General features: G+C 29.6%; 2 protein-coding genes across 2 annotated transcripts in view; one reads left to right on the plus strand and one right to left on the minus strand.

Annotated features, from left to right (window-relative positions):
* Nucleotides 1-23,420, plus strand: part of geko (olfaction protein geko) — an 89,142-nt gene that overhangs the window by 5,743 nt on the left and 59,979 nt on the right. The window lies entirely within an intron of this gene.
* Nucleotides 10,779-11,754, minus strand: LOC148238222 (uncharacterized). Its single transcript, XM_088181453.1, has 3 exons — nt 11,587-11,754; nt 11,278-11,519; nt 10,779-11,214 (listed from the first exon to the last, which is right to left on the minus strand). The coding sequence occupies exons 1-3, from the start codon at nt 11,660-11,662 to the stop codon at nt 10,945-10,947; spliced, it is 588 nt and encodes a 195-aa protein (XP_088037579.1). The 5' UTR covers nt 11,663-11,754; the 3' UTR covers nt 10,779-10,944.

The raw sequence follows: 23,420 nt of genomic DNA on the forward strand, positions 1-23,420 counted from the left end.
TGACTTTTGCATTTCCAAATGATGACATCTTGAGAATCAGATCTAAAATACGTTTTAGAGGAGCAGCGATTTGCTTTATGTAACGACGTCAAACATAAAGTTGTCATACACGTTCAATAAAAATGAATCGTACGTGCCGTATCAGCCGGATAAACGACCATAAACGAGATTTTTTCTCCGGAAAAACACAGCAATCAATCAAGATTGGGTACGGACGATTATCTTAATAAGAAATCAAATAAAATGGGCTATGTGTCTTTGAAATTACAAATACGTTTGCGTGTGTTTGCTTTTTTTGGTACTCTTGTCGTTTACCTAGAATTTTTGGAATAAGGCTATTTTGCTGTTAAAATTAGTTGTATGATTATTATACTATTTTATGTAGTATATACATACGATGATATAATCATTTTGGCAACATACCTCATAGTATTTTTGTTGATTTTGATGTATTTTTTAATTATCTTTATTCGATATTTTAATATTTAATTTTATAATATTCGAATAATTTTATAAACGTAGGTAGAATACCTTTATTGGAAAATTGCTTCCATATTTATATTTGAAAGCTAACATAAACCGAATATGTAGTATTTACTCTCCAGTGCATTTTCCTATTAAAATCTTGTTCGTTAGGTACTTAATTTATCTGTTTTGAGATTATTTTTTTATTTTATTAAATATAATTAAATTGAATTAATTGTTAAATTTCAATCAATAAATATATTATTATGATTGATTCACTCGTATGCAGTGTAAATGAATAACTATTTTATCGAAAGCCGTAAAAGTTATATATGAAACCATCCCCTATAGCTACATTTCGAATAAAATGTGCAACATAACCCCCACATATCATAATTTGATTGTGGCGCATCGATAACCCTGAAAGTGTCCGAATCTGACCATCGTTCAACGTTTAATCAGATTCGTTTTTATTGTCTTCTGTATTATGGCACAGTATTTCACTGATTGAATGTTTTTATTAACATATACTCTTGCGCCGAAACGTCAGCATTTTTTTTTGTTAGATCATTTATTTTTTTGGGGTGGATAACTTGATCTGTGTGTAACATATTGCGTCTAATAAAAAATGGATGATTGGAAGCAGATCTAAATGAAAAAAGTTGGTTTGTCGGTCGGATTAAAAAATAATGGGAAGAGTCGCTAAGCGTTGATAAATGTATGGCGGTTTTGATGAATATAATCCCAGGAGAGCGATTCGTTTGGTTTAATGGTCGGCGCCAATCATGCGGCGATTTGTGACCACCGTATGTAGAAATGTGTGTATGTGCTGTTAGCTGGTGGTGGTAGACAGTTGTTTAATGTAGGGGTTGATTTGAATATTGGAATCTGGAGGTATGTGTTGTATATGATGGATGGAAGTACATGTCCGAAATGTAATTATCAAAATGTCAACTCTCGTCATTTTTTTAGTAAATCAAAATTAATTAACGAATTTTATATTTTTTATTTTTTCGATTAAATTAAGACCATCGTGGCCTAACAGGTTACCCCAATGCGCCACGATGGTCGAAAGCAAATTATAAATTTATAAAACATAAAAAAACGTATATATATAAATAAATATAACAATACTTTAACATAACAAAAAAAATTATAAAATATTAAAATTAAAAGATATAAACCGGATCAGATCCTCGTAGCTAACATTAAATAAATCAATTTTCAATGCCAGCGTATTAAGGAGCCGTATGGCCACAGCTATAGGCGAGTCGGCAAGTGCGGATGTCCTAGCCCTAACTGTCATCAAAAGAGGTCTCGATCGTGATTCTCGAAAATGTTCCGGAACCCAAAACTGGAATTCCTCGAGAATAGCTGGATTGTCGACAGCACCTTTTAGTAGTTTGAAAAAATGCTTAGCGACATACAGTTTTCTGGGAGAATTCAGCGAATCATATCCCAACGCTCCTAAAAGAAAGGCGCTGGGATATAAGAACGGATAATAACCAAATGTCCTTTTGTAAAGGTATCTTAAATACCTTTTTTGAATTTTTTCTACTAAAAGGGAATATTTGGCTATTCGGGGATTCCAAATTATAGATCCCGATTCAAGAATGCTACGAACTAAGGTGTCACAGAGGATGCGAATAACTGACGGATCGTCAAAGTGAAAGGCATTCCTCATAACAAAGCCGAGCATCTTGGAAGATTTATCACAGACGTCGTGTATGTGTAGAGAGAACCTCCATTTGCTCTCGAAAGTAACTTCGAGATCTTTAGTGGAAGTTTCTCTAGTCAAAATGTTACCACCGAGATGATAGAAATAAGCTGATGGCGAATTGGATCGAGAAAATGACACAGTATGGCACTTTCCGACACTAAAGGGCAGATGGTTAACGGAAGCCCATCTCCACAGAGAGTCTAAATCACTTTGTAGAGAGAAGGAGTCCACAACAGATCGAATGCATTTATATAATTTTAAATCATCTGCATACAGAAGAAAACTTGAATCTGTAATTGCTGTATTTATGTCATTAATAAATAACACAAAAAGCAGAGGGCCCAGATTGGATCCTTGAGGAGCCCCCGAAGGGGTAAAATGTTCTTTCGACAATCGACCACCATAGGTTACAAACTGTCTACGATTGCTTAAATAACTCGAGAATAACCGAGCTAAATTATCCGAGCAACCGAGGTTCGACAATTTTTTTAATAATAACCTATGACAAACTTTGTCAAAGGCTTTCTCAAAATCTGTATACACGACGTCTACTTGAATTCCGACATCGAGAGAAGTTGTCACCGTTTTGGTGAACGACAGAAGATTAGTAACAGTGGAACGGGCAGGACGAAACCCGTGCTGTTGGTCTAATAAAACTTGCTAAAAGTGATTGTAGAGATATTTATATATATTATATGAATGTATTAAATACTTAGGTATGTTACATATACATTGTATAAAATTCGTGTTGTGACTGTGTCACATTTTTATATCATTTGAGAAAGCTTGGACGGGTAGGAGATGAGAGTGATATGGAAACAATTGCATTAGGATATAACTCCTACTCCAAAATCATTCCCTTTAAAAAAGTTGCAAATATTATAAAAAATATATCCAAATATCTGCGCCAAACAAGTGCATTAAAACAGGTACCGAAGCCCACATTATACATTCCATAGACATTTTTTTCAAATTTACCGATTCTCATATTACTATAGATATTTATTATTTTTTAAATAAAACGAATCATTTCACAGGTAGATAGATGCGCATATCTGTTTATTATTAAACAGATAAAAACGAGCGCATGTGCTTTTTAAAACGTCACCGGTAGTAAACGATCGCGGTCATGGATTTACGACAACTATAAAGCCAGGTTTACACGTGTCATAATCTGTGAAATTGCATACACGTACAAGGCTTTTAAAATTTCGAACCATTTATGTCCTGTACTAACGTTTCCGGATATGCAATATTTAAAAACAAAAAATAATCTAGTCAGTAAAGTTCTCGTTTCATTAAAAGTTGTATCTAATGTTATCGCTTGTAAATGTGCATATATTCAGGGGTGCTTTTGGTTCGTCAAAATTAAACACATTAAATACGAACATTATGCAGATTCGGCATTATTAAACGGGATGGTTTGCCCCCTCTACGAGATTAGCCAGGATTTGACCGATGGCCATTGCTGGACCACAAATTACCCTTTGTCTTGCTAACGCTCGAGGCATCTTTGCACCTATTACGCCATTTGTCTCTCTCTCGTGTTTATTTAGAGTATGTTGGATTTCGAATGGTGTGTTGTAAAGGGTTAGAATCGGTCAACGTTTCTGAAATGGTATTTTAATTAAAATATTTTTTTTATTTAACATAAAGTTTCACATTTTATGTACATATGTATTTTTTTTGTGCCAATTATATTGAGGAAGATTCAATTATTTTTAATTATTAACAATATGCATTGAATTTTAAAGAATATCTCTTATTTCTAAATTAGAAATAAAATTTAATACAGTTTTAGGATATCGTTTTTAAAATCATATTATAAATATTGTTTTTTTTTGCTTATATTATATTTAAACCAATGGCTTGCAATATTTTTTATAAAATAAATAAACGTTTTAGAAGCTTTTTCGTGCCGATTTAAAGCTCATCATCGAAATGGGCACCGGTCAGTAATGGAGAGCTTTGCGTATGCAAATGCGTTGAGTGACATTACTGGACAGCGTTGTCATCCCATTACTCTGTGTCCACTTTAATCAAGTCGTCACCGTCGCCGTCGTTTGACCCACTCTCTTATTGCCGATTGGGCAGTTAAAGTTTATCCTTAAAGTTTAAGCATTAACGCCGTCCGGTCGTTGGGCAACCGACTGACATTATCCGCGAAAGAACTGGGTGGGGAAATATGAACAGTCGGAGGGGAAGCCCTTGGGTGAGTCGATAAAGACGGGTCTTTCTCCATTTCCACCTCATAAGTAATTTATGTTCGACGAAAGAGAATGCATCTCTAGTACAGCGTAATGCTTTACTAGTCCAGTGGCGTATTTTATAATAGCACTGTACAACAATTTTTTTGCTACAAAAATATCCCTGAAAACAATGGTTTTGATTCTAAACCCATCAGAGCTATACTAGATTTTATTATTTAAAATTGAATAGTAAAATTAGCTTATCATGTAATAGAAGTTTTAAAACTAATGTTTTATTAAAAATTAAAAGCGGTGCTTTTTAAAAATAAACAATTTTTTTAAAGAAAACTTTAGATTGCTTATTAAAATATCAAGTTGTGTGGTAAGAATGCTTGACATGCATTTTTTCAAATTTTAGTTAAATTATTTATGCAGACAAAAGTTGATATTCTGGCTGTTATGTGTATATTGAAGATATTAGCATAACGGTCAGTTTTCTTTTTACCGTAACAGTGCAAAATAAATTTGCGTTTGTGCTGGAAATGAATTTTTAGCGTCATATCGCTAGTTTATTTACATCAAATTTCCTTTCTAGTGGTCCGCTTGTTTGCCGTGATTTTTATGCACGCTTTTTAGTGTTAAAAATATTGTAAGTTATGTTTTTAAAAATATCTTTCTTTCTTAATTTTTTTCCCAATTTAAAATTAAAAATATATTTTTAAACTGCAAGAATTTTGACAAAAATCCTAGCAGTAAGCTAGAACAAAAATTACATCTAATAAAAGCCTCGTAGACTGTTGAAAGCCATTATATTACAACAATAAAAACTTTTTTATAAGCTTCGAGACATATGCTTCGAAACAGATACATTACTTTGTACACCAGTTTTTGTCATTATCGAATGTTCGCACATAAATGACTACCTGGAAGTTACGATCTTACCAAGGTATGTAATGGAAGCGTTGATAAATAATAACGTTATTGGTCCTAAATTGGCTTTAAACAATTTGAAACAAGAGAGATGCTATTTCCTGAATTGTATTGCTTTACCATTTTTTTCTGTTGAAACAACGCTTGATAGTGACACGTGCATTTTTATTGTATGTTTTCAGTATGATTTATATATTTTTATACAATAAACTGTATGTCAAACGTCTAGTTGACTAATTATTCACACACGACATACACAACACAGAAACAAATTATTCAATATAATGTCCTTCTTATGATAGACTAATTTTGTTGTATTTTATAAAATATGACGGTTGCAAACGTCCGGAATCAGACATGATACCAGTAGAAGAATAATTCTATTTTTTTTACAATCAATTAAAAAAAATATTATGAAAATATTTCGCCAAAGTAAAAGCAATAATATTGGCAAAAAAAAAGATTTCCTAAAAATAAAATTTTCTTTTTGTAGTTCTATATATAAAATATGCACATTTAGCATATGGCTTTTTAAAACAAAGTAATTCAATTTCTTAGGTATTGATTTACACTTCAAAATATATTCACAAAAAAATTCCCACGTAAATTATTTATAGTACGCCACTGCATCGTTCATATCGCATTATTCACATCCACTACGCGATATTTTAGCAAAAAAATTGCTCGCTCGGTGAAACACCAGCATGGCCTGATGTCCGCAATGACGGACATGTGTTCTGAGCTATTTATGAGCACCAAGCCTCATATAGTTCTTATTGTCTGCATCAAAAATATTATATTTGTTTCAGAACCTAAACTACATACATATGTATTATACATACATTACAGTATAATTATCTTAATTATTGCTATGTTGCTATTAATATTTAGATATCATTTATGTGATGTATTATTTGTATTTAATTTATAAATGCATAAATAAATATATAATTTTGTTTTAAATTGCTAGTTGATCAATAACTATAATAATAATATACTCTCATTTTATAAAATACAACACTATTATTCTAACACATCATAATCAATTTCAGATCGAATACCTAAATTTACTGATACTAATTTACATTCGTTGAATATTTCTTCTCATGTCTAATATTTTTCAAACGTTTAAAAAGCTATAAAGTCAACAATAGATTGCAAAAAATTTTAGCACAAACGGAGCCGCTTAAAAATACAATCTGTCTCTTTGAATAATAATGTTTATCGTGATAGTATTACCTAGAAAGTGGGTGTATTTGAAGGCAATGTTCCGCTCTTTTTATTTATTTTATGATTAAAAAATTTGAAGGAACTTATACCTGAAATACATCAGTATATACAGCTCAAACAACTCTAGTTTAATTTAGATTCATTATTTGAGGTCGATTTTTACTTTTTTTTATAAATATATTCCGTGTCGGGGCCCTTCTTTTTTTTGGCCCTTCTCCCTCCCCCTCTCGGCAGGCATGTCTATTAAGATACTATTGACGAGATTACATAATGAATCAATATTCTTAAGTATACACTAAGAAAGAGATTTGTATAATAGAGGAATTTAAATATTTACTGTTTTATATGTTGTCTAAAATTAGTGACCTGAAGTAATGATTTCAAGAGTCCATAAATAAAATATGATTTGCTGTCGGAATGTAATTCAAACTAGAATGACCAGGTCCTATTCTAGGGTTTCGTCCAACTCTGTTTTAATCAAGCAACCCCATCAACCGATTGGGTTATGCGAGCGATGATCCATTGTCGGAGGGCTAAAACAGTTTCGCGATTACGATGGGCGGTTAAAGTGGGGGTGGGTGGTAATAAACCCTTCGGCCCTGTCACCGACTCGGATATCAGCCCATTGTCGACAAATTAAACGCATTTGCTAATTGAGTCAACCGTTTTATGCGAGCGAATGTCTCTGAGGAGATATGATAAGTTTTGGTAGTGAAAGAGTGGTGTCACATCTGATAAAAAGTCAGCACTTCAAAAGTTAATATGGCAAGAACATATTCGCTATGAAGTTTGATACCCTTTTATTTGCAATTACTACATTAAAATCTATTATCCATGTATCAAGGTTCAGAGTTTATTTACTGATCAGTCAGTTCGAATCCGCAGTAGGCTTGTGCTCAGATTTGATTTGATTCTTGCTCTTGAACGATAAGTGCCGGGGGTGCGTTGTTTTTAGGGGGTTGCAAAATTTAGTGTTAATTCGCCAGTTAAATGGTCTCATTGTTGCTGCGAATCGGCGCTGTTTAACATTTCCTCAAGACGTAAAACGAAAATCTCTTCCGTGTCCGTCGTTATCGTTTGATAGCCGTCCGTCCATCCGTCCGCGTTCAACATTGGCACTAAAAGGGGAACAATCGTACCTGAAACCATATCTCTTTTTTACAGCCGACAGTTACCGCAAACATCCGTTGGTTAAGATTACATTTTTAATTTAACCAAACGTTAGTATGATTATTCTGTTTTGTGAGGAATATGTTCCGATAAATAAAATATTGTGCAATGAATTTTAATACATGACTAATTAAATGGAATAAATGCGCATTAAAAACACAGACAATATATAAATCATTTCTTATCTAAATTTGATAGTAATCTTTAGTAGACACATTATATATATATTTTTAAAACAATTTCTTGTTTTATTTTTCAATAAATTTTTACCCCTGTTGACGATATGAAATAATTTATATAGCATTACAGAATTACCCTCGTAGGTGATTAGCTTTTTGTCAGCGCCCCTGTTCGAGACCCCTTGTCCTCATTAAAACAATGCTATGAAATTCGACATTAAGACTTTGGCAAAATTACAAGCAAACATAATTGTGGTGGTAGGTAACCCCTACCGGTTTATGGTGGCTGCTGTATACTGGGCTTTATCGCCTATTCATTCATATAAATAAAATACTTTATTATGGAGACGACTGTAAACAGGATGACTTTTGGCGTTCTTTCAAATTTCCGACGATATGCTTCTAGGCGGTAATTAAAAATAACGTTTTAACAGGAGAAAAACAATTAAAGTATACTCTTCTATACTAAGATACATAAATTTTATAATTTCAGAAATAATAAAATTGCATAGTTAATATAGCATTTTTATTAATTTTAACCTATTTTATAGATTTTCAAAGAAAACTTTGATCCGTTTTAAAAGTTGATGATCATTTGATGTTAATTGTATCATATAGTAGTGAAGCTGTATTACCAGTAAAAATATATTTTCACTGACTTTGTAGTAAAATCATATCGAAATACATTTTCATCGCTAGATATATAATATAATTCTAGTGAAAATATAATTTATCTGAAAGATGCTAGTAAAATTATATGCTGCTCTAAACCGTCATTTACCAGGCGTGAAACGTATATTTTCTCATCAACTGACAGTTGTGAAAGCCACTAGATAAATTCTGTACGTCATTAGCGAATTTAGTTTTAAAAATATTTGAAGGTTTTAGCTCCAGGGGCGTGCCAAAAGTATGAAATTTTCAATTTTCCTTAACAGTTCTAAATCCAGAAGACAGTTTATGCTTAAAAATAAATAGATATAATATTATTTTATCGTGCTTTGAATTTATTTGCACGAAAATAAAATTGTGTGTTGTTTTTGTTTCTACCTGCGCTGCAATAACGGTTATTATCGGGAAACTACAGCGTATCAGCATACTTTGGCGAGTTTAGCAGAGGTCGATATCAATGTCAATATTAATTATGTTTTATAAATTAGTGTCTTTTCAAGTAATTAAAATTATTATTCAGAGTAATTTAATTGAATATAACGTATATAGTTGGATTATTCTTCCGCGTCATCACATTTCCCCGTTTTTTAGGGGGCGGTTGTTTTGAAAAGCTCAAACCTCACCTCTACAAATTTAACAATAAACAAAGAAAATTATAGTGGGCAATAAAAAGCGAATCTTTCCATCCTTTTAGCTTTACTGCTGCTGCCCTACCAAATGCATATTTACCTTTTACGAGCGAATCAAATTCAGACGCGAAATCGTTATATGAGGCATCCCAAAGCAGAGATATTATTACGCTACATCCTGCTGTGAGTGTTGAGAACGTCTGGTCTGATAGGTTGATGGTTCATTCATGCTTTTATCGATAATAAAGATTTGCGGTTCGTTAAACCTAGGAGATAATGCGCCGAGCAAATTAATTGTTTGATCACCATACTAAGTATTATTAATTAAAATCTTAATTTTAATATTAATATAATAACGTTGAAGAATCATATAAATTAATTGGAAAACGTTCCAGATCTTTCCCAGTGGTATTTATTTTTAAGCTGTGAACATGCAAGCGTGTTGTAAATCACAGAGTTACTGAATTGATATGGGAAATAGGACGTCACGTTGGTAATAAATGTGGTGTGGCTTTTGTAGAAATATCAGTGATTTACAGTTTTTGTTTAGTGACACGGATGCATTTTGCAAATGGGAGTGTAGCTTTCGAGTAACAAAAATAAAACATATTCTATAAATGTGGAATGGATTACGATTTTATAAAAGTAAGACTGTTGGAAGATGTCGGATATCGGCCGGCGGAAATTACTTTAAACGTCAGCCGATTAAAATATGATTAATTGACTCTAAACTGATGATTCGTGTCTTTTATATGCGTCTTTTGCGACTCTTAACATTTAATACATATTTGCTTAGATTATTTATGCCTCTAGGACATATTGATTTATATTTTAATTGTTTTTCGTTTCATAGATCGATAGATAAATCATTGTTCTTTGTCTACACATGCATATGATATATTTAACAATGACTAATAATAGTAGATAGAGTTTTAATTGAAAAATAGCACTGCAAAATATTTTTCCACTTCTGATTAACAGTCTAGTGGCATATTATTTATTGATTAATTACCATTTTAACATTATGATACCTTAAAACATTAATTATCTTAATTATTTTTATATTATTATGCGGATGGAAATCATTAGGGTTTTGGTAGATACAGCCCTGCACATATCCCTATCTGAATCCGACACGCCAGTCGTTAAGTGACGGACAATGTGAACATAAATTAATTTATGGTTACGTTTAAAAGTTTAAGTTTATAGTTAAATGCACGGCTGCATGCGTATTCGCGCAGTATTTTATATACAAACCAACACATAAACTTTCGCATATTAATTGCACACGAGCTTTTACCCCGGAAGCTTTCAAAGCTATTACTCCAGAGTATTAAACGATACGGAGTATAAAAACCAATCGGCGAAACCTCAGATGTCTGAAAACGCTTGCTTAAAAACAAATAATTTGCTATATAAATATTTATTTATAATAAGGTAAAACAGATATACAAAGTAATATTTTAAATAATCAGAAAATACATAATAGAATCATGCTATTTTACACCACATATATTTTCTGGTTTTTTATTCACTCTTAAATGAATGATTGCAAATATAATATATTTAATTATACATAAAATGCTGAAAATTTTTAATTCCTAATTACATAGATATAGCTCTATGTATTAAATATTGCATGTACGGAAAAAAATATTTAAAAATGTTACATCATACTTTAATTTAAAATTAGATATACTAATGTACATATAGTTATAACTATATTATTGCAAATATACCTAGTATCTATATATTATAATTATTTATTCATACCAGACGTCAAGTTTTGGTTCGATAAATAAACGCTTGCGTAATGTAGATGTGACTTGAACAGATTTGTATTCTTCTCGATTTAATTTCATCAAAAATTCATGAATTAAAATTTTTTCTTTGATCGAATTTAAATTATTCATCAAGGTGTCCAAAAAGGCTTCGATTGTAAACGCGCCCTTATATTTAACCACAACAATATCAGCTTCTTTAGGATATACTATCGATGCAGGACTAAGGAGCCTTGAAAATTGAAAACTTTCCTGAAAATATTAGATTTTGAATTAAAATATTAAAAAATATATTACTTTAATTAAATGAATTACCAATTCAATCATGAATATAATCTTTGGTCTTCCTTGCAAAATTATATGTTTATCGTTGTGGAATTTTTGTAAGAAATCTGACCTTATTTCAGAATCTGCTGTACTAACTAGCACGTATAATAAACAACTTGTACGACTTATTTTTTCATTTATTAATTCATCATATGTTAAATGCTCATTATTTATTTGTGGAATAGAAATTCCTAAGCGCTCGAAACAAGGTTGTATTCTCTTTAAAGCATCTGAAATTAAATAAATATTTAATTTTACAAATGCTAACGAAGGCTTAGCTTAGAAATATATAAATACCTGGTGGTATATCTAAATCAATGGTTTCAAAATATGCAAATCCAGGATCCTTCATAAAATATTCCAGTTGCAACATTATTTTAAAAATATGTTGTAAATTGTAACACTTGTTTATTATTCGCTTAAATATGTCACACTATATATTTTTATTACAACCATATGTGTTAAAGCAATAGTGTTAAAATATATACTAAAGTGCAATTTCATTTATCTGTATGATTGTATATCTTATCATATGTGAGTCTCAGATATGATTCGTTGAATTTTTATTGATAAGTATTATTTTTTATTATATGGATTTTAATCAATTGTAAGAGTAGTAAAATAAAGTTTTGCTTGTGATTAATTTATTTTATAATTAATGACGCAAACATTGTTTAAAAATATTATTGCTATCATATAATATTGTTTGATATGTTTCTTTATATATTTTTTTAAATTAGTTGAGATACAATGTATCAGGTAATGCCGAAATAAATGTCGTTTTTTAATAAGGCAAAAGTATTACTTTTAAATGTTAAATGGTAAAAAATCTGCCATCGTAAATTCTAGGGCCCAACATAGATATAACCAAAGACATACTCAGGTATCAACGACCAAATATAGACTGACTTTATTTTAAATTTAAAAAAACGAAATGATTTTTTTGCTTAAAATGTATTTTTTAAATTATATTGATTTTATTTTTTTAATTATTTCAAGCACTTATGCTGTGATATGGTACGCAAAAAATATTTTTAAATAACCTTTATATAATATTATATAAATTAAATCATTATTTTATTTAAATTTGAGGCTTTTTATTATTATTTTGAATTTCTAAAGTAATAAAACCGCTATTTATAATAGTTTTAGTCTACTACAGTTGATAGATATTTTTTGAAAGCATGTCTCAATTTCAATACAATTTTTTTCATTAAAAAAATAATAATCTGATTTAAAAGATTAGAAGTAAATAAATTTTGTTTAATTACAATAAAATTAAAAAGCAATGATTTAAATCAAGCTATAATATTTTCATCAGTAAAAGTTTAATTAAGAATTTATAAAGATCTACAATGTAGATCTTTATAAATTCTTCTAAAAAGTTAAGCTGTATAGAGTTGGAGTTAAAGCTCTAATATTGGCGAAATTTATAATTTAACTATATTTAAAAAAATAAATAAAAATGGTTGCTACCATTTTTCGAATTAATAATTGTTATCAATATTTTTTTTGCTACTAGCAAGATTTTTACTATCAAGATATTAAGCACATTTTCGTCACTCATCACTATGCCTAATCATTCAATCTAATCAATCATCGTTATTCCGGCACCCAACCCTATATTGAAACGTATTTAGTCGTGACTCGTTTAAATATGCCTTCGTTTTTGGTGCAAAAAGTACGACATACCTTCACAACCCTTTATATATGGCGCGAATAAAATTCGCATAGTAATTCCCGTATCACACAGGTGTGCCGAGGTGCGCCCAGAGAAGATGGCAAAAACTGTCCTATTGTTGTATATTTTTTATATAAACCAAAATGCAGCTGAGGGTGACATAGCGGATTATGCATATTTTTAATATACCAAATATCAGATTAATACAGATTGCCTCAGGATATCTTATTACGGAAATTCAAAGGGTCATATCGATGCCCGAGGAGGTTCTTGATGGCAAATACCACTCGATACAGTTGATACCTTAGACACACCCTTAATATATAATACTAAACCGATCATTACCCAAGGGTTGAATTGCGTCTTGATCGCGAGTAATACGATCTGAATGGAATTATAACAAAATGATTAATTATTTGAGAAGTATTTAATTTAATAAGAACTGTGGGATCTAAATTGTTGATGTAAAATCTTACTCAAGATCATTATGTATAATTAAAGTGTCAAAATTTTAACGTGCGTCTGAAGGAAGTAGTAATTATATAATTTGATGTAATTATTTTAAATCTTATGTTAAATCATATAAAATCATCCTGTAGATATATTTTAGTTTATAGTGATACAAATTTGCACAGTTAATAATTAGCTTAACGAGCTTGGTTATGAGAATTTTATGTGGAGGCAGTCGTTATCAACGTTTTTATAAAATAATTTACAACCAAAAGTCACACAGAAAGGTGTTGGTGGTGTCAGTGAAAAATATGTGAAAGTGCATCCCTAACGCAAAACAAATAACATTGGTAGTGTCATGGCAAATATCATTAGCTAAATGAATTTCGAATCAATTTACGATCCACGATATGCAAATTTTAGTTTGTGTGTCAGAAGCATTGGTGTATAACCTTTTTAAAATATCATATAACGTGGAATAATTGTTATTGTTTTTAAGATTTTTTTAAGATTTTCAACATTTTTTATGATTAAATATGTTAAAATAAGATTTATTATGTTGTTTATAATAATGTATTTTTAAGTTGAAAATATGTATTTTTATTTATTTCAATTGATTTTGATCAATATTTTTAACTGTCAGTAATTATAAAAAAGTTTGATTTTCATTTTTAATGTTTAGATTATAAATTAATTGAGTCAGTATATTTTAACAAAGAACAATAATAAGGACGGAATAGCGTAGTCCGTAACGTCTCAGACTAATAATTCTGAGGTTATGGGTTCAAGCCCCAGCAGCGGCACTCGCATTTTTATTAAAAAAAAATGCGCTATTATTAAAAAACCGGCCCCATCTGCAGTGACATCTATAGGTTAGAAAAATTATATTACATATAATTATTTATAATTATTAATTAATTTAGATGTCACCGATTCCCAGATTACAGATTACAGATTAATGCCTGTAAGATTTAATAAAATAAATAATAAGTTTTTTGCTAATAAATCTTATATAAAATAAAACATACATATTTAACTGTTTTTAAACAGTCTTTTTATAAATACAACATTAAAATATTTGAATCGAAATATGTATTATGAATCATTTATATTTTCAATCGGTAATAACTATATAAATTATTAGGTTCTATATACAAAATAAAGACCAAATAAATAAAATATCTTTGGTACCAAATATTATTATTTTTTGAATTTTATAATATAAAACATATCTATTAGACTTAACTTATTTATATTTTTAGTGAAATATATATATATAGTTTTATGATTTTTATTTATATCACTCCTAAGCTTTAAAAAATCATAATAGACTTTTATTTTTATATGTTTCAATCACACCGTGACGCGTTTGCGCATTTCAACACAATTAAAAAAATTATATAGCACTTTTATTCATAGCTTTGGATCTATACGATCCATTCATCGATTTCGATCGTCATCCACGATCTATTATTCACATGATCCAGGTATTCCAGTTTATGGCCGCTCTTTGTGGATACATTGAAGATGCGATCAAAGGAATTGATCGAACGCGGCGAAGGGGTTGATGCGTTAACAATTTGTAACGTTTACGACCTATGCATGATTTAACCGATACGATTTTATGAGTCCAGGGGTTCTCAATAAGTCTATACTGTTTATATGCAATACCATTAAAAAATAAACATTATGTTATTTTATTAATTTTATGATATTTGTGAAATATATGGATATATTCCAATGATTAAATATTATTCAAAATTCTGTCATTTTTAGCTCATTGAATTCTTGTAGAAAAATATTCCCACAATTTGATATTTAACCAAAGCCTTTTAACCCCTTAAGCCCGATTGAAAATATATTTATGGCGCACTTCGTACGATAAAAACCCATTAAAAAAATTTAATGTCGCATCGTTGACAATGTGCCTATGATTCGCATTTTATATAATAATAATACAAAATCGGCCGTTGATCGCATTGAATGTCACGATAATAAAACATAGTAAAAGCTTTTTAAAAAAGTGCATTATAACGTACATTATATATGATACATATTCATCGAGTCTATGCTGACCGTTAAAGTTAAATTTAACTATGCTTATGCAGATATTTACGCTATGATTAAATTCTGGATAAAAATATGTGTATCTTATTCGTATATTCTTGCAAGAGTGATGCGAATGTCAGATATATAAATGCATATTGTCAAATTGTATGTAAAGATGACGAATGAGGGTCATTTGATAGTGCACTGAAAGAGAGACTGTAATGAAATTATCATACCGACCCCAACTTTTGTAAAGTGTGGATATTTATCATCGATATCTAATCATGAAACTGTGATAACTATATATTTTAGGGTAGAATGGAAGTTTTTTATTTATTTAAATATGTGACTAGAATATTTAAACCTTAATCAGAAATTAAATTACAATATTTTTTTTAGCAGAGTTAAGTATATACTACAGGAACATAGCGAAACAGAGAGCTAAGAAATGAAATTATCAAAATTTAAAATTTACGATGATTTTTCTAATACGTAAATAATACATATTTTTAGAGAATCACGTCATTCGAAATATCTTTTATAAGTCATAAATAAAATGAGTAATAGCTGATTTTGGACAGCAAAAAATATATGATACAATGGAGACAATAATTAAAATATTTATAAATTTCTGAGAATAAATAAAATCAAGATTTTATTTATTCTCAGAAATTTTAAAGATTTAAATATTGATAGTATCATATAATAGAATTCTGTAAAATCGCACAAATATAATTTGCGACGTCAAAGTATTTTTTTCATAACATTCGAATGATTGAGAAGAAACAAATTGACATTTGTTATTTAATGACAAAAGGAGAGTTAATTTTGTGTTAATGTATTTTTAAAACCTAATTATTAATATATATTTTTAAGATTTTCTATTATATTTATTTTTAAAGATTTTGTGGAAAACAAATAGGGAATTATATATCATGATTCATGATACTAACAATTATTTTTATTCATAAATAAACGTTTAAAATCTATAGTTACTTTTAAAACCTTCATTAGGTCAACTTGGGTTTGGTTAATTTGTTTAGTAAATATACGTTTCGCAACTGTTTAAGTGAATTATTATTTATTATTGCTCAGTGTATTTATATTTTCACTAACATAAAAATAATTTCGATAACTAGGCCAGTAAAAATGTATCAAGCAATTGATTTATAATTTCACTTAGCAATAACTGTATTTATTCACTGCACGGATGGTAAAAATAACACCGATGGAAAACCTAATTCGCAATGATCAATAAATTTATATAAATTACATGCCTGGTGAAAATATATGCTAGCGATCATTTTTAGGCTATAAATTGTTTATGTGATCAATTGATTTGCTGGCGGTAAATTACTGGCGGTGAACTGTGTGCGATAAATTTTCCGGACAAGTTAGTGAAATTATATTTATACTAATAACATACACGTTGTATTATATTTATTGTGACATACCGTGACATATCTCCATATTTGACAACTTTACAGTAGAAACAAAAAACTAAATAGACAAATTGAAAATAGGAAAATAAAAAAAATATCCCATGTTTGTAGTGTTTAACTTGAGATTTTGGAGATGGAAATTTTTGGGCATGTGTATTTAGATTAAAGGTACAAGATGATATTCTTCATTTTCATCTAAAAGTGGAGTAAAAATGACTTGTTTTAATCAAAATAAATATAAATTTTAATATTTACGATATTTTCCTTCCACGTTTCGCTAAAAATGGTTTTCGGTATCCTCTGGAGAATGATTTGATTATTTATGCACATGTTTGATTTATTTATATTTTTATTGATCAAGCACATAAATTTATTTTATGTTTTTTTGTTGTTATATAATAATATTTAAACATTTTTAAACGCAAATTAGGATAATCTTCTCTCGTCGTTTCGCCGAAAATATTTTTCGGCATCCTCTGGAGAATAACATATGTGAAAAAAAAACTGTTTAACAAAACTAGTCTGTACAAATTATCTGTTCTGCGGTTAAGTAGCACTAAGAATTTAATCTATTAATAATTAAATAAAAATATTACATATGAATATATTTTTAATTATTTAAGAATATATAAAAACACTGATATTTTTTTGGGAAGTAAAAATAAATGCAACACATGTTAATTAATGGCAACATCCCAAATACTGTTTATGGAAACAACACCTTTTTATCATCTTACTCGACAAAGGGTGGCCATAAATCACTGCGGTACATTACAACCAAAAAAATAGCAACCAGCCGTCTGCATTAGGTGGTAATGAGTCGAAATGCGAACCATCAAAACATAGAGCACGCTTGATCGCGTATCTCACTTTATTGTGTTTTGCTACCAAGATTTGGGGAGCAACCCTTGTTGTTCTCCAAAGCTTGGAAAATTCACCGAGCTTGACTTATGAGAATAATCCCAGATGTAATACGGACATTTGTCCGATATTTCTAATTCTCCATCATCACGTGATGTTACATATTTCATAGAGATTGACCTTTAGGTACAGAAATAGTGAATCATATCTATTAAACGATAGGTTATATATGTTGCATTTAGGGTCTATTGCGGTTTTAGATAATCATCTATTCCGTGAGCTCAGAGGGCGCTATGGTTGTAAAAATAATTTTGCGGTTTAAACACGAAACATATAGTAGATAATAGCTTATAAATTCTTGAATATTATTAGTAAAATTCGTGTATTGTTATAGAACGAGTAGATTTATTTTTATTTTCTGCTGTTATTTTGAATTTACTTTTAAGTTATTATTTTTATACATAGGGCGCATTGTCGTTAATCAAAAGCTCCTGCATTAATTTTTACAAAATAAATCCTAAGCTTACCGGTCGTCCCATCAGCGCATCTTACTCAATCAATCACATCTCGGAAGGCGTCTTCCATTCGCACAAATATCCAGTTTCCAACTGGTTTATCTTTGAATCTCTTTCGATGACCATCCAAATCGTCACACTTGTCCCATTCACGTACCATTCGCCACGTCGATTTTTCACCATGCCGATTTACATACATACCGGTCTTTGGTCATCAAACCCCCTTTGTTGTACTTTCAACCTTTCTCTTGGGGTTACACGTCTTGATTACCCACGAATAATGCGTGTCAACTATGGGAATTCGCACTGAGGATGACAAAAGGCGTTATAAATGATTCCGGTGACACGGTCGCGTCAAATCTCGAACGGTGTCCTGTCAAAGGGATGCTGCAGAGGGGGACACCTCCGAATGAATAGTTATTAATGCCGAGTTATAAATGTTTGTTTTTTTTATTTATCGCTCATACGTACTTGTGCGTCTGAATGCATCTTTGTGTAATGTTTGTGGAGGTACTGTAGAGACCATTACCAACCGCTGGGGTTAAGTTCATGTGAGCTTGCATGGTTGGATGAATTCTTTTCATGTATTTTTTTAATGTTATAAAATATTATTGTTAGATATAAAAAAAATCTAATAATATACTTCTGTATATAAAAAAAGTTCTTAACTTATAAATAATACAATTTGTGCAATAATGAGTTGAACATTTGGGAGCTTTATAGTGGATCTATGGTAAATTATCCGAAGAAAGTAGCGTAAGTTTGGACTTATATATCCAACGTCTCTTACAGTCCTCGATCTACTTTGACCAATGACGATTATTTGTGGTAAAACCAGTCTCTTTGAATTTGTCTAATATACATTACCAGACGCTTGGTTAAATTATCGGCATTCTTAATCAGCGATTTTAGGGCATAAACCTTATCCATTGTATTTTGCGTCGACCTTTTTGGATATTTATTTTAATACACTCGCTTGATTAAAAGATAAATATAAAGCAATTAGTCTAATTAGAACCTCACAAAAAATCCTATGATTGCAATATTTTTTTATTGCTTAACAATTGTTTTGATATATTAATTTATTTTATCACTATTAGTTGCTTTAAAATAAATATTATTTTCAGGTAATCACCTGATTTTTAAAATACCATTGTTTGTGTGAATAATGTATTTTTTTTTCATTTTTCAACACTAGCAATAACATATTGATTCAATTTTTTCTAAATTTATTTATTATTGTAAATGTAGACCTTTATTTTTTATTAAATTAACTGATCTAAAAACGGTCAAATAGCTTTTAGCTAAATTTACAAGAATTTTTTTTTTAATAATTTTATGTTGTAACTTGCTAGGCGAAAGTCTAATGCGTTACAATGGGGTAAATCTGTAGCAACTAATTGAGTCAATCAGACATAATGAATTTATACATATTAACCAGCAGACTTTTAAGTCTGTTAATTGGTAATATATATTTAAATAATTGTATATTATTATGTTTAATATAATATAATTGATAATTATTAGATGTCACGTTGCAACGAAAGACGTTTTTTTATAATATTAAATTTAAAAAAATTAAAAATTCGAATCTGTTGCAATGACTAAAACTGGGTCTTGACCGTACGGACTATTCTATTCCAACCTTACATAAATAATTAAAAATATAAGGTTATTTAATCGTAAGAAACCGGTAAAATTAGAAAAAAATTAAACTATTAATCGCAAATGTTTTAAAAATATTTAACGCAACTGCCACTTTTTTTTTTGATTTTTTTTGTATTTTCCTTATTTAAAATTAAATTATATATATGACTAATCGAGTCCAAAACTGGATTTCGTTCCAAAACCAGATATTTCATTGTATTGCGATGATAAATTATGGTCCATTTCAGCATCTCGCGATGATGATGATGAATCTGAGACACAAAGTGGACAATTGTCCGAGTTTCTTGTTGCGAACACGTGATATCAATAGGACACTTTGATGTGAATAATCGAGCATTGAGAAGCGAATAATCGACCATCATCAATCAAGGGAGCTGCGTAATAATATAATTGGGGTAGATGAATCGAGAAATAATAACGATCATATTTGTTGTATGAATATTTTTGGATTGTTATTAAAATTATATTTTACGTTACAATATTTACAATTTTACTTGAAAAAGATGCTCCTTCTGAAATATTTATATTATTTTTTAAAGGTATATAATTTAAAGCATAGATACGTATAATAAAATTAACGCATGCAATGGTTCATTATCGGTAGCCCACGGGATAAAATGGCGGATCCGTGCAAACTACGCCTCAGAGCTTTGCACAAAAGGAGATCTTCTGAAAGGCAGTAGGGTCTTTAATCATTAGAGCTAATGCCCTAGTGAACTAGTTGTATGTGCCCTTCTATAGACTTCCTACTCTCGTTCAAGAGGGCACGCGATTATGACATAACCTAGGTTTCAAACCACGGATTTACATTTTTTTATTTTAATTAAATAATCTGCATAAAATCAGTATATTATAATTTAAATTATATCACCTTCGGATCATAATCCTCAAAAATGATTATGATATTACGACATATACTGGATAAATAATGATGATCATTGGTTAGTATGCAAATTCATATTTAGTCACATAGTTTGGGTAAAGAAAATATATTATTAACTGCTTTCTGAAATATTTGTATCTGGATTAAAATAAAAAATATCAGTCTATCAATCAGGAAAATCTTATTATACTTTTTGCTTTGAAATACGATTGAGCGTTACGATCTACGATACTGTTTCGAAATTAGTACTATATTTGCTTAACAAGACATTTATATTCACCTTTGTCGGAAGTAATTTGATTCTTAAGCAAACTATCTGCAGAGATAAATATCTTTCATATTTTTAATTGGGTGTTTTAGAACTATCCAAATATTTAGGTTAAAGTTGCATTTATTTTTATATTTTGTATAGCATTTAGTTATATATTTTACTGCTTTATTTCACTACGCTACTTTAATTTTTGTTTTTATTAATACGTATTATATAAAATTTTCCTAAAAATATAACAAACTGAGACCATTTTACTTAAATTATTATAATTTTAATTTAACAACCGAAAATTAACGAAATAATTTAAATATTAGTCATTTGATCATCTTAATTTAAATATTAGTCATTTGTATATATGACGTTTTGTTTCTGTAAAACATATTTTACGATGTGTCATTATTTTATTATGTGTCATTATTATCTATTTTCATTGTATCTATAAAATCTATTTTTGCATCGTTCATTGAATCATCGTGAGCATATTATGGAAATGATTAGAAATTATTTTTTATCATCAAAAAATATTTGAATAGCAATGATCGTTTAGAATGAAACGTCACACGATTCGCGTATGCATGTTTAGCGACTTTTCATCATGACAAACCTAGTTGAAGACTTTATCTTCCCCCTTTGCTTGGGCGTATGTACCTTTCAGCCTTCCCTACGCACTTCCTGCATCCACATGCATAATACACAGGTATGCATTCATATTGCGCATACATACTTGGGTGCGTGAATATACTATAGGACTGACTGTAGGAGAATGCATGCGTGCTGTCACGTTGAACTCGCCTCGGGGTGAATGCATTTGTCAGCTTTGGATCGATGAAGAATCATATTCCTAGTAGTTATAATATATATCTATGTATGTATTATTTAAAAAAAAAAACTATTTCAAAATAATAAATCAAGTACTCGAAAATATTATTGTTTTGGGAAATACTAACCGTTATAAATATATACTATGTAAGAATAAGTCAGATTTAAATCAAAATTATTTATATCAAAAATCGTTCAAAGTTTATTATGAGTATTTTAATTTATTAAATAAGTTTTCATGTGGAAAAGTTATTAAAAAATATTATTTATAGTAGTAAATTTCAATTTATAAAAAAATCAATATAATTAAAAAACTTTTTTATTTTGTCAAGATTGTTAAAATTAGTTGTTAAAAAGATCATGAAACGTAAAATGAAAATAGACGTGTGTCCCTTGAATTTAATAAAAATTTAAGTTTGAATTACCTTACAAAAATAGCATTTCCGCCGAAATAATTTAGGCTAAAATCTTACTTTAACCAAAAATGGTCCATGCAGAATATCGCCACTGAGCAGGTACAAAAAAATAAAATCCCCAAATCGCATATTACACCATTGCCAAAGGTACAAAATTTTGAATCTACCGTAACAAATGTTATAGAGTATAATAATATATTTCCTGAAGGGCTGTTAGGTTATTATTATTGCTTCCCTTCAATTAATTTTCAATTTGTCTATTAAAACGCATCGTTTTCTGATTTGTAAAAATGTACGAAAGTCACCCTGATCAACAACAACAGGGGTTTCGTCCGAGTCGTTCCACGGTCACTACGATTTTGTCACTCGAAGGCGCTGACAACACGATTTTGTAATTCAAAGAGGGTGACAAATCCTTCGATACTTAAATCCAGGTCTATGTAGTTTATTCCGACTTTCAAAAAGTATTCCACAAACTGTTTTTTTTTCGAGTTACGTAAATCACTACCGTCAATATGTGAATTATGCAAATCGTCTTTGCTTTAGTCAAATTCTGTACATTTATGTCAACATTTTAAAACATTTAACAAAAGACATTTAAAAAATTAATACATTTAAAAGAAATATATTATTCACATTAAGAGTAGATTATTTTTTTATTATAATTAATAACGCAAATAGATAATGTATATACATATTTGAACTTAGCCCTTTGAGGAGTTTCGCCGTACATGTACGGCGATACTCCTCAAAGGGCTAAGTTCAGATATGATCTTTTACTGTTTTGAGGTACCCCAGATAATTACATCATATATAACTTATAATAAATAAAAAAATATTATATTTATATATAATTTTTTAAAATTTGATTTAGTGTATATGATTTATAGATTTTTACCAATAAATTAAAATGAAAGAAAACCCAAATAATATTAATAAATATGTAAAATAAATTGACGAAATTTAGTAATAGGAAAGTGTTAAAATAAATTATTAAAAAAATCTAATGCAAACAAGTAGTAAAATAAATCAAAGTTGAGATTCAGTGATTTTTTTCTATAATAAAGTAATAATTA

Source organism: Plectrocnemia conspersa, unplaced genomic scaffold (genome assembly GCF_051122295.1).
Source record: "Plectrocnemia conspersa isolate PC_06_02 unplaced genomic scaffold, ASM5112229v1 ptg000002l, whole genome shotgun sequence".
Classification (NCBI taxonomy): Eukaryota; Metazoa; Arthropoda; class Insecta; order Trichoptera; family Polycentropodidae; genus Plectrocnemia; species Plectrocnemia conspersa.

What these genes read in the sequence shown, in the direction of transcription:
- LOC148238222 (XM_088181453.1), bottom strand. Translation starts at nt 11,662, where the DNA reads ATGTTGCAACTGGAATATTTTATGAAGGATCCTGGATTTGCATATTTT. An exon ending in TGATTTAGATATACCACCAG is followed by an intron (nt 11,520 to 11,586) that starts GTATTTATATAT and finishes ATTTAATTTCAG; the next exon opens with ATGCTTTAAAGAGAATACAA. An exon ending in TTATATTCATGATTGAATTG is followed by an intron (nt 11,215 to 11,277) that starts GTAATTCATTTA and finishes TAATATTTTCAG; the next exon opens with GAAAGTTTTCAATTTTCAAG.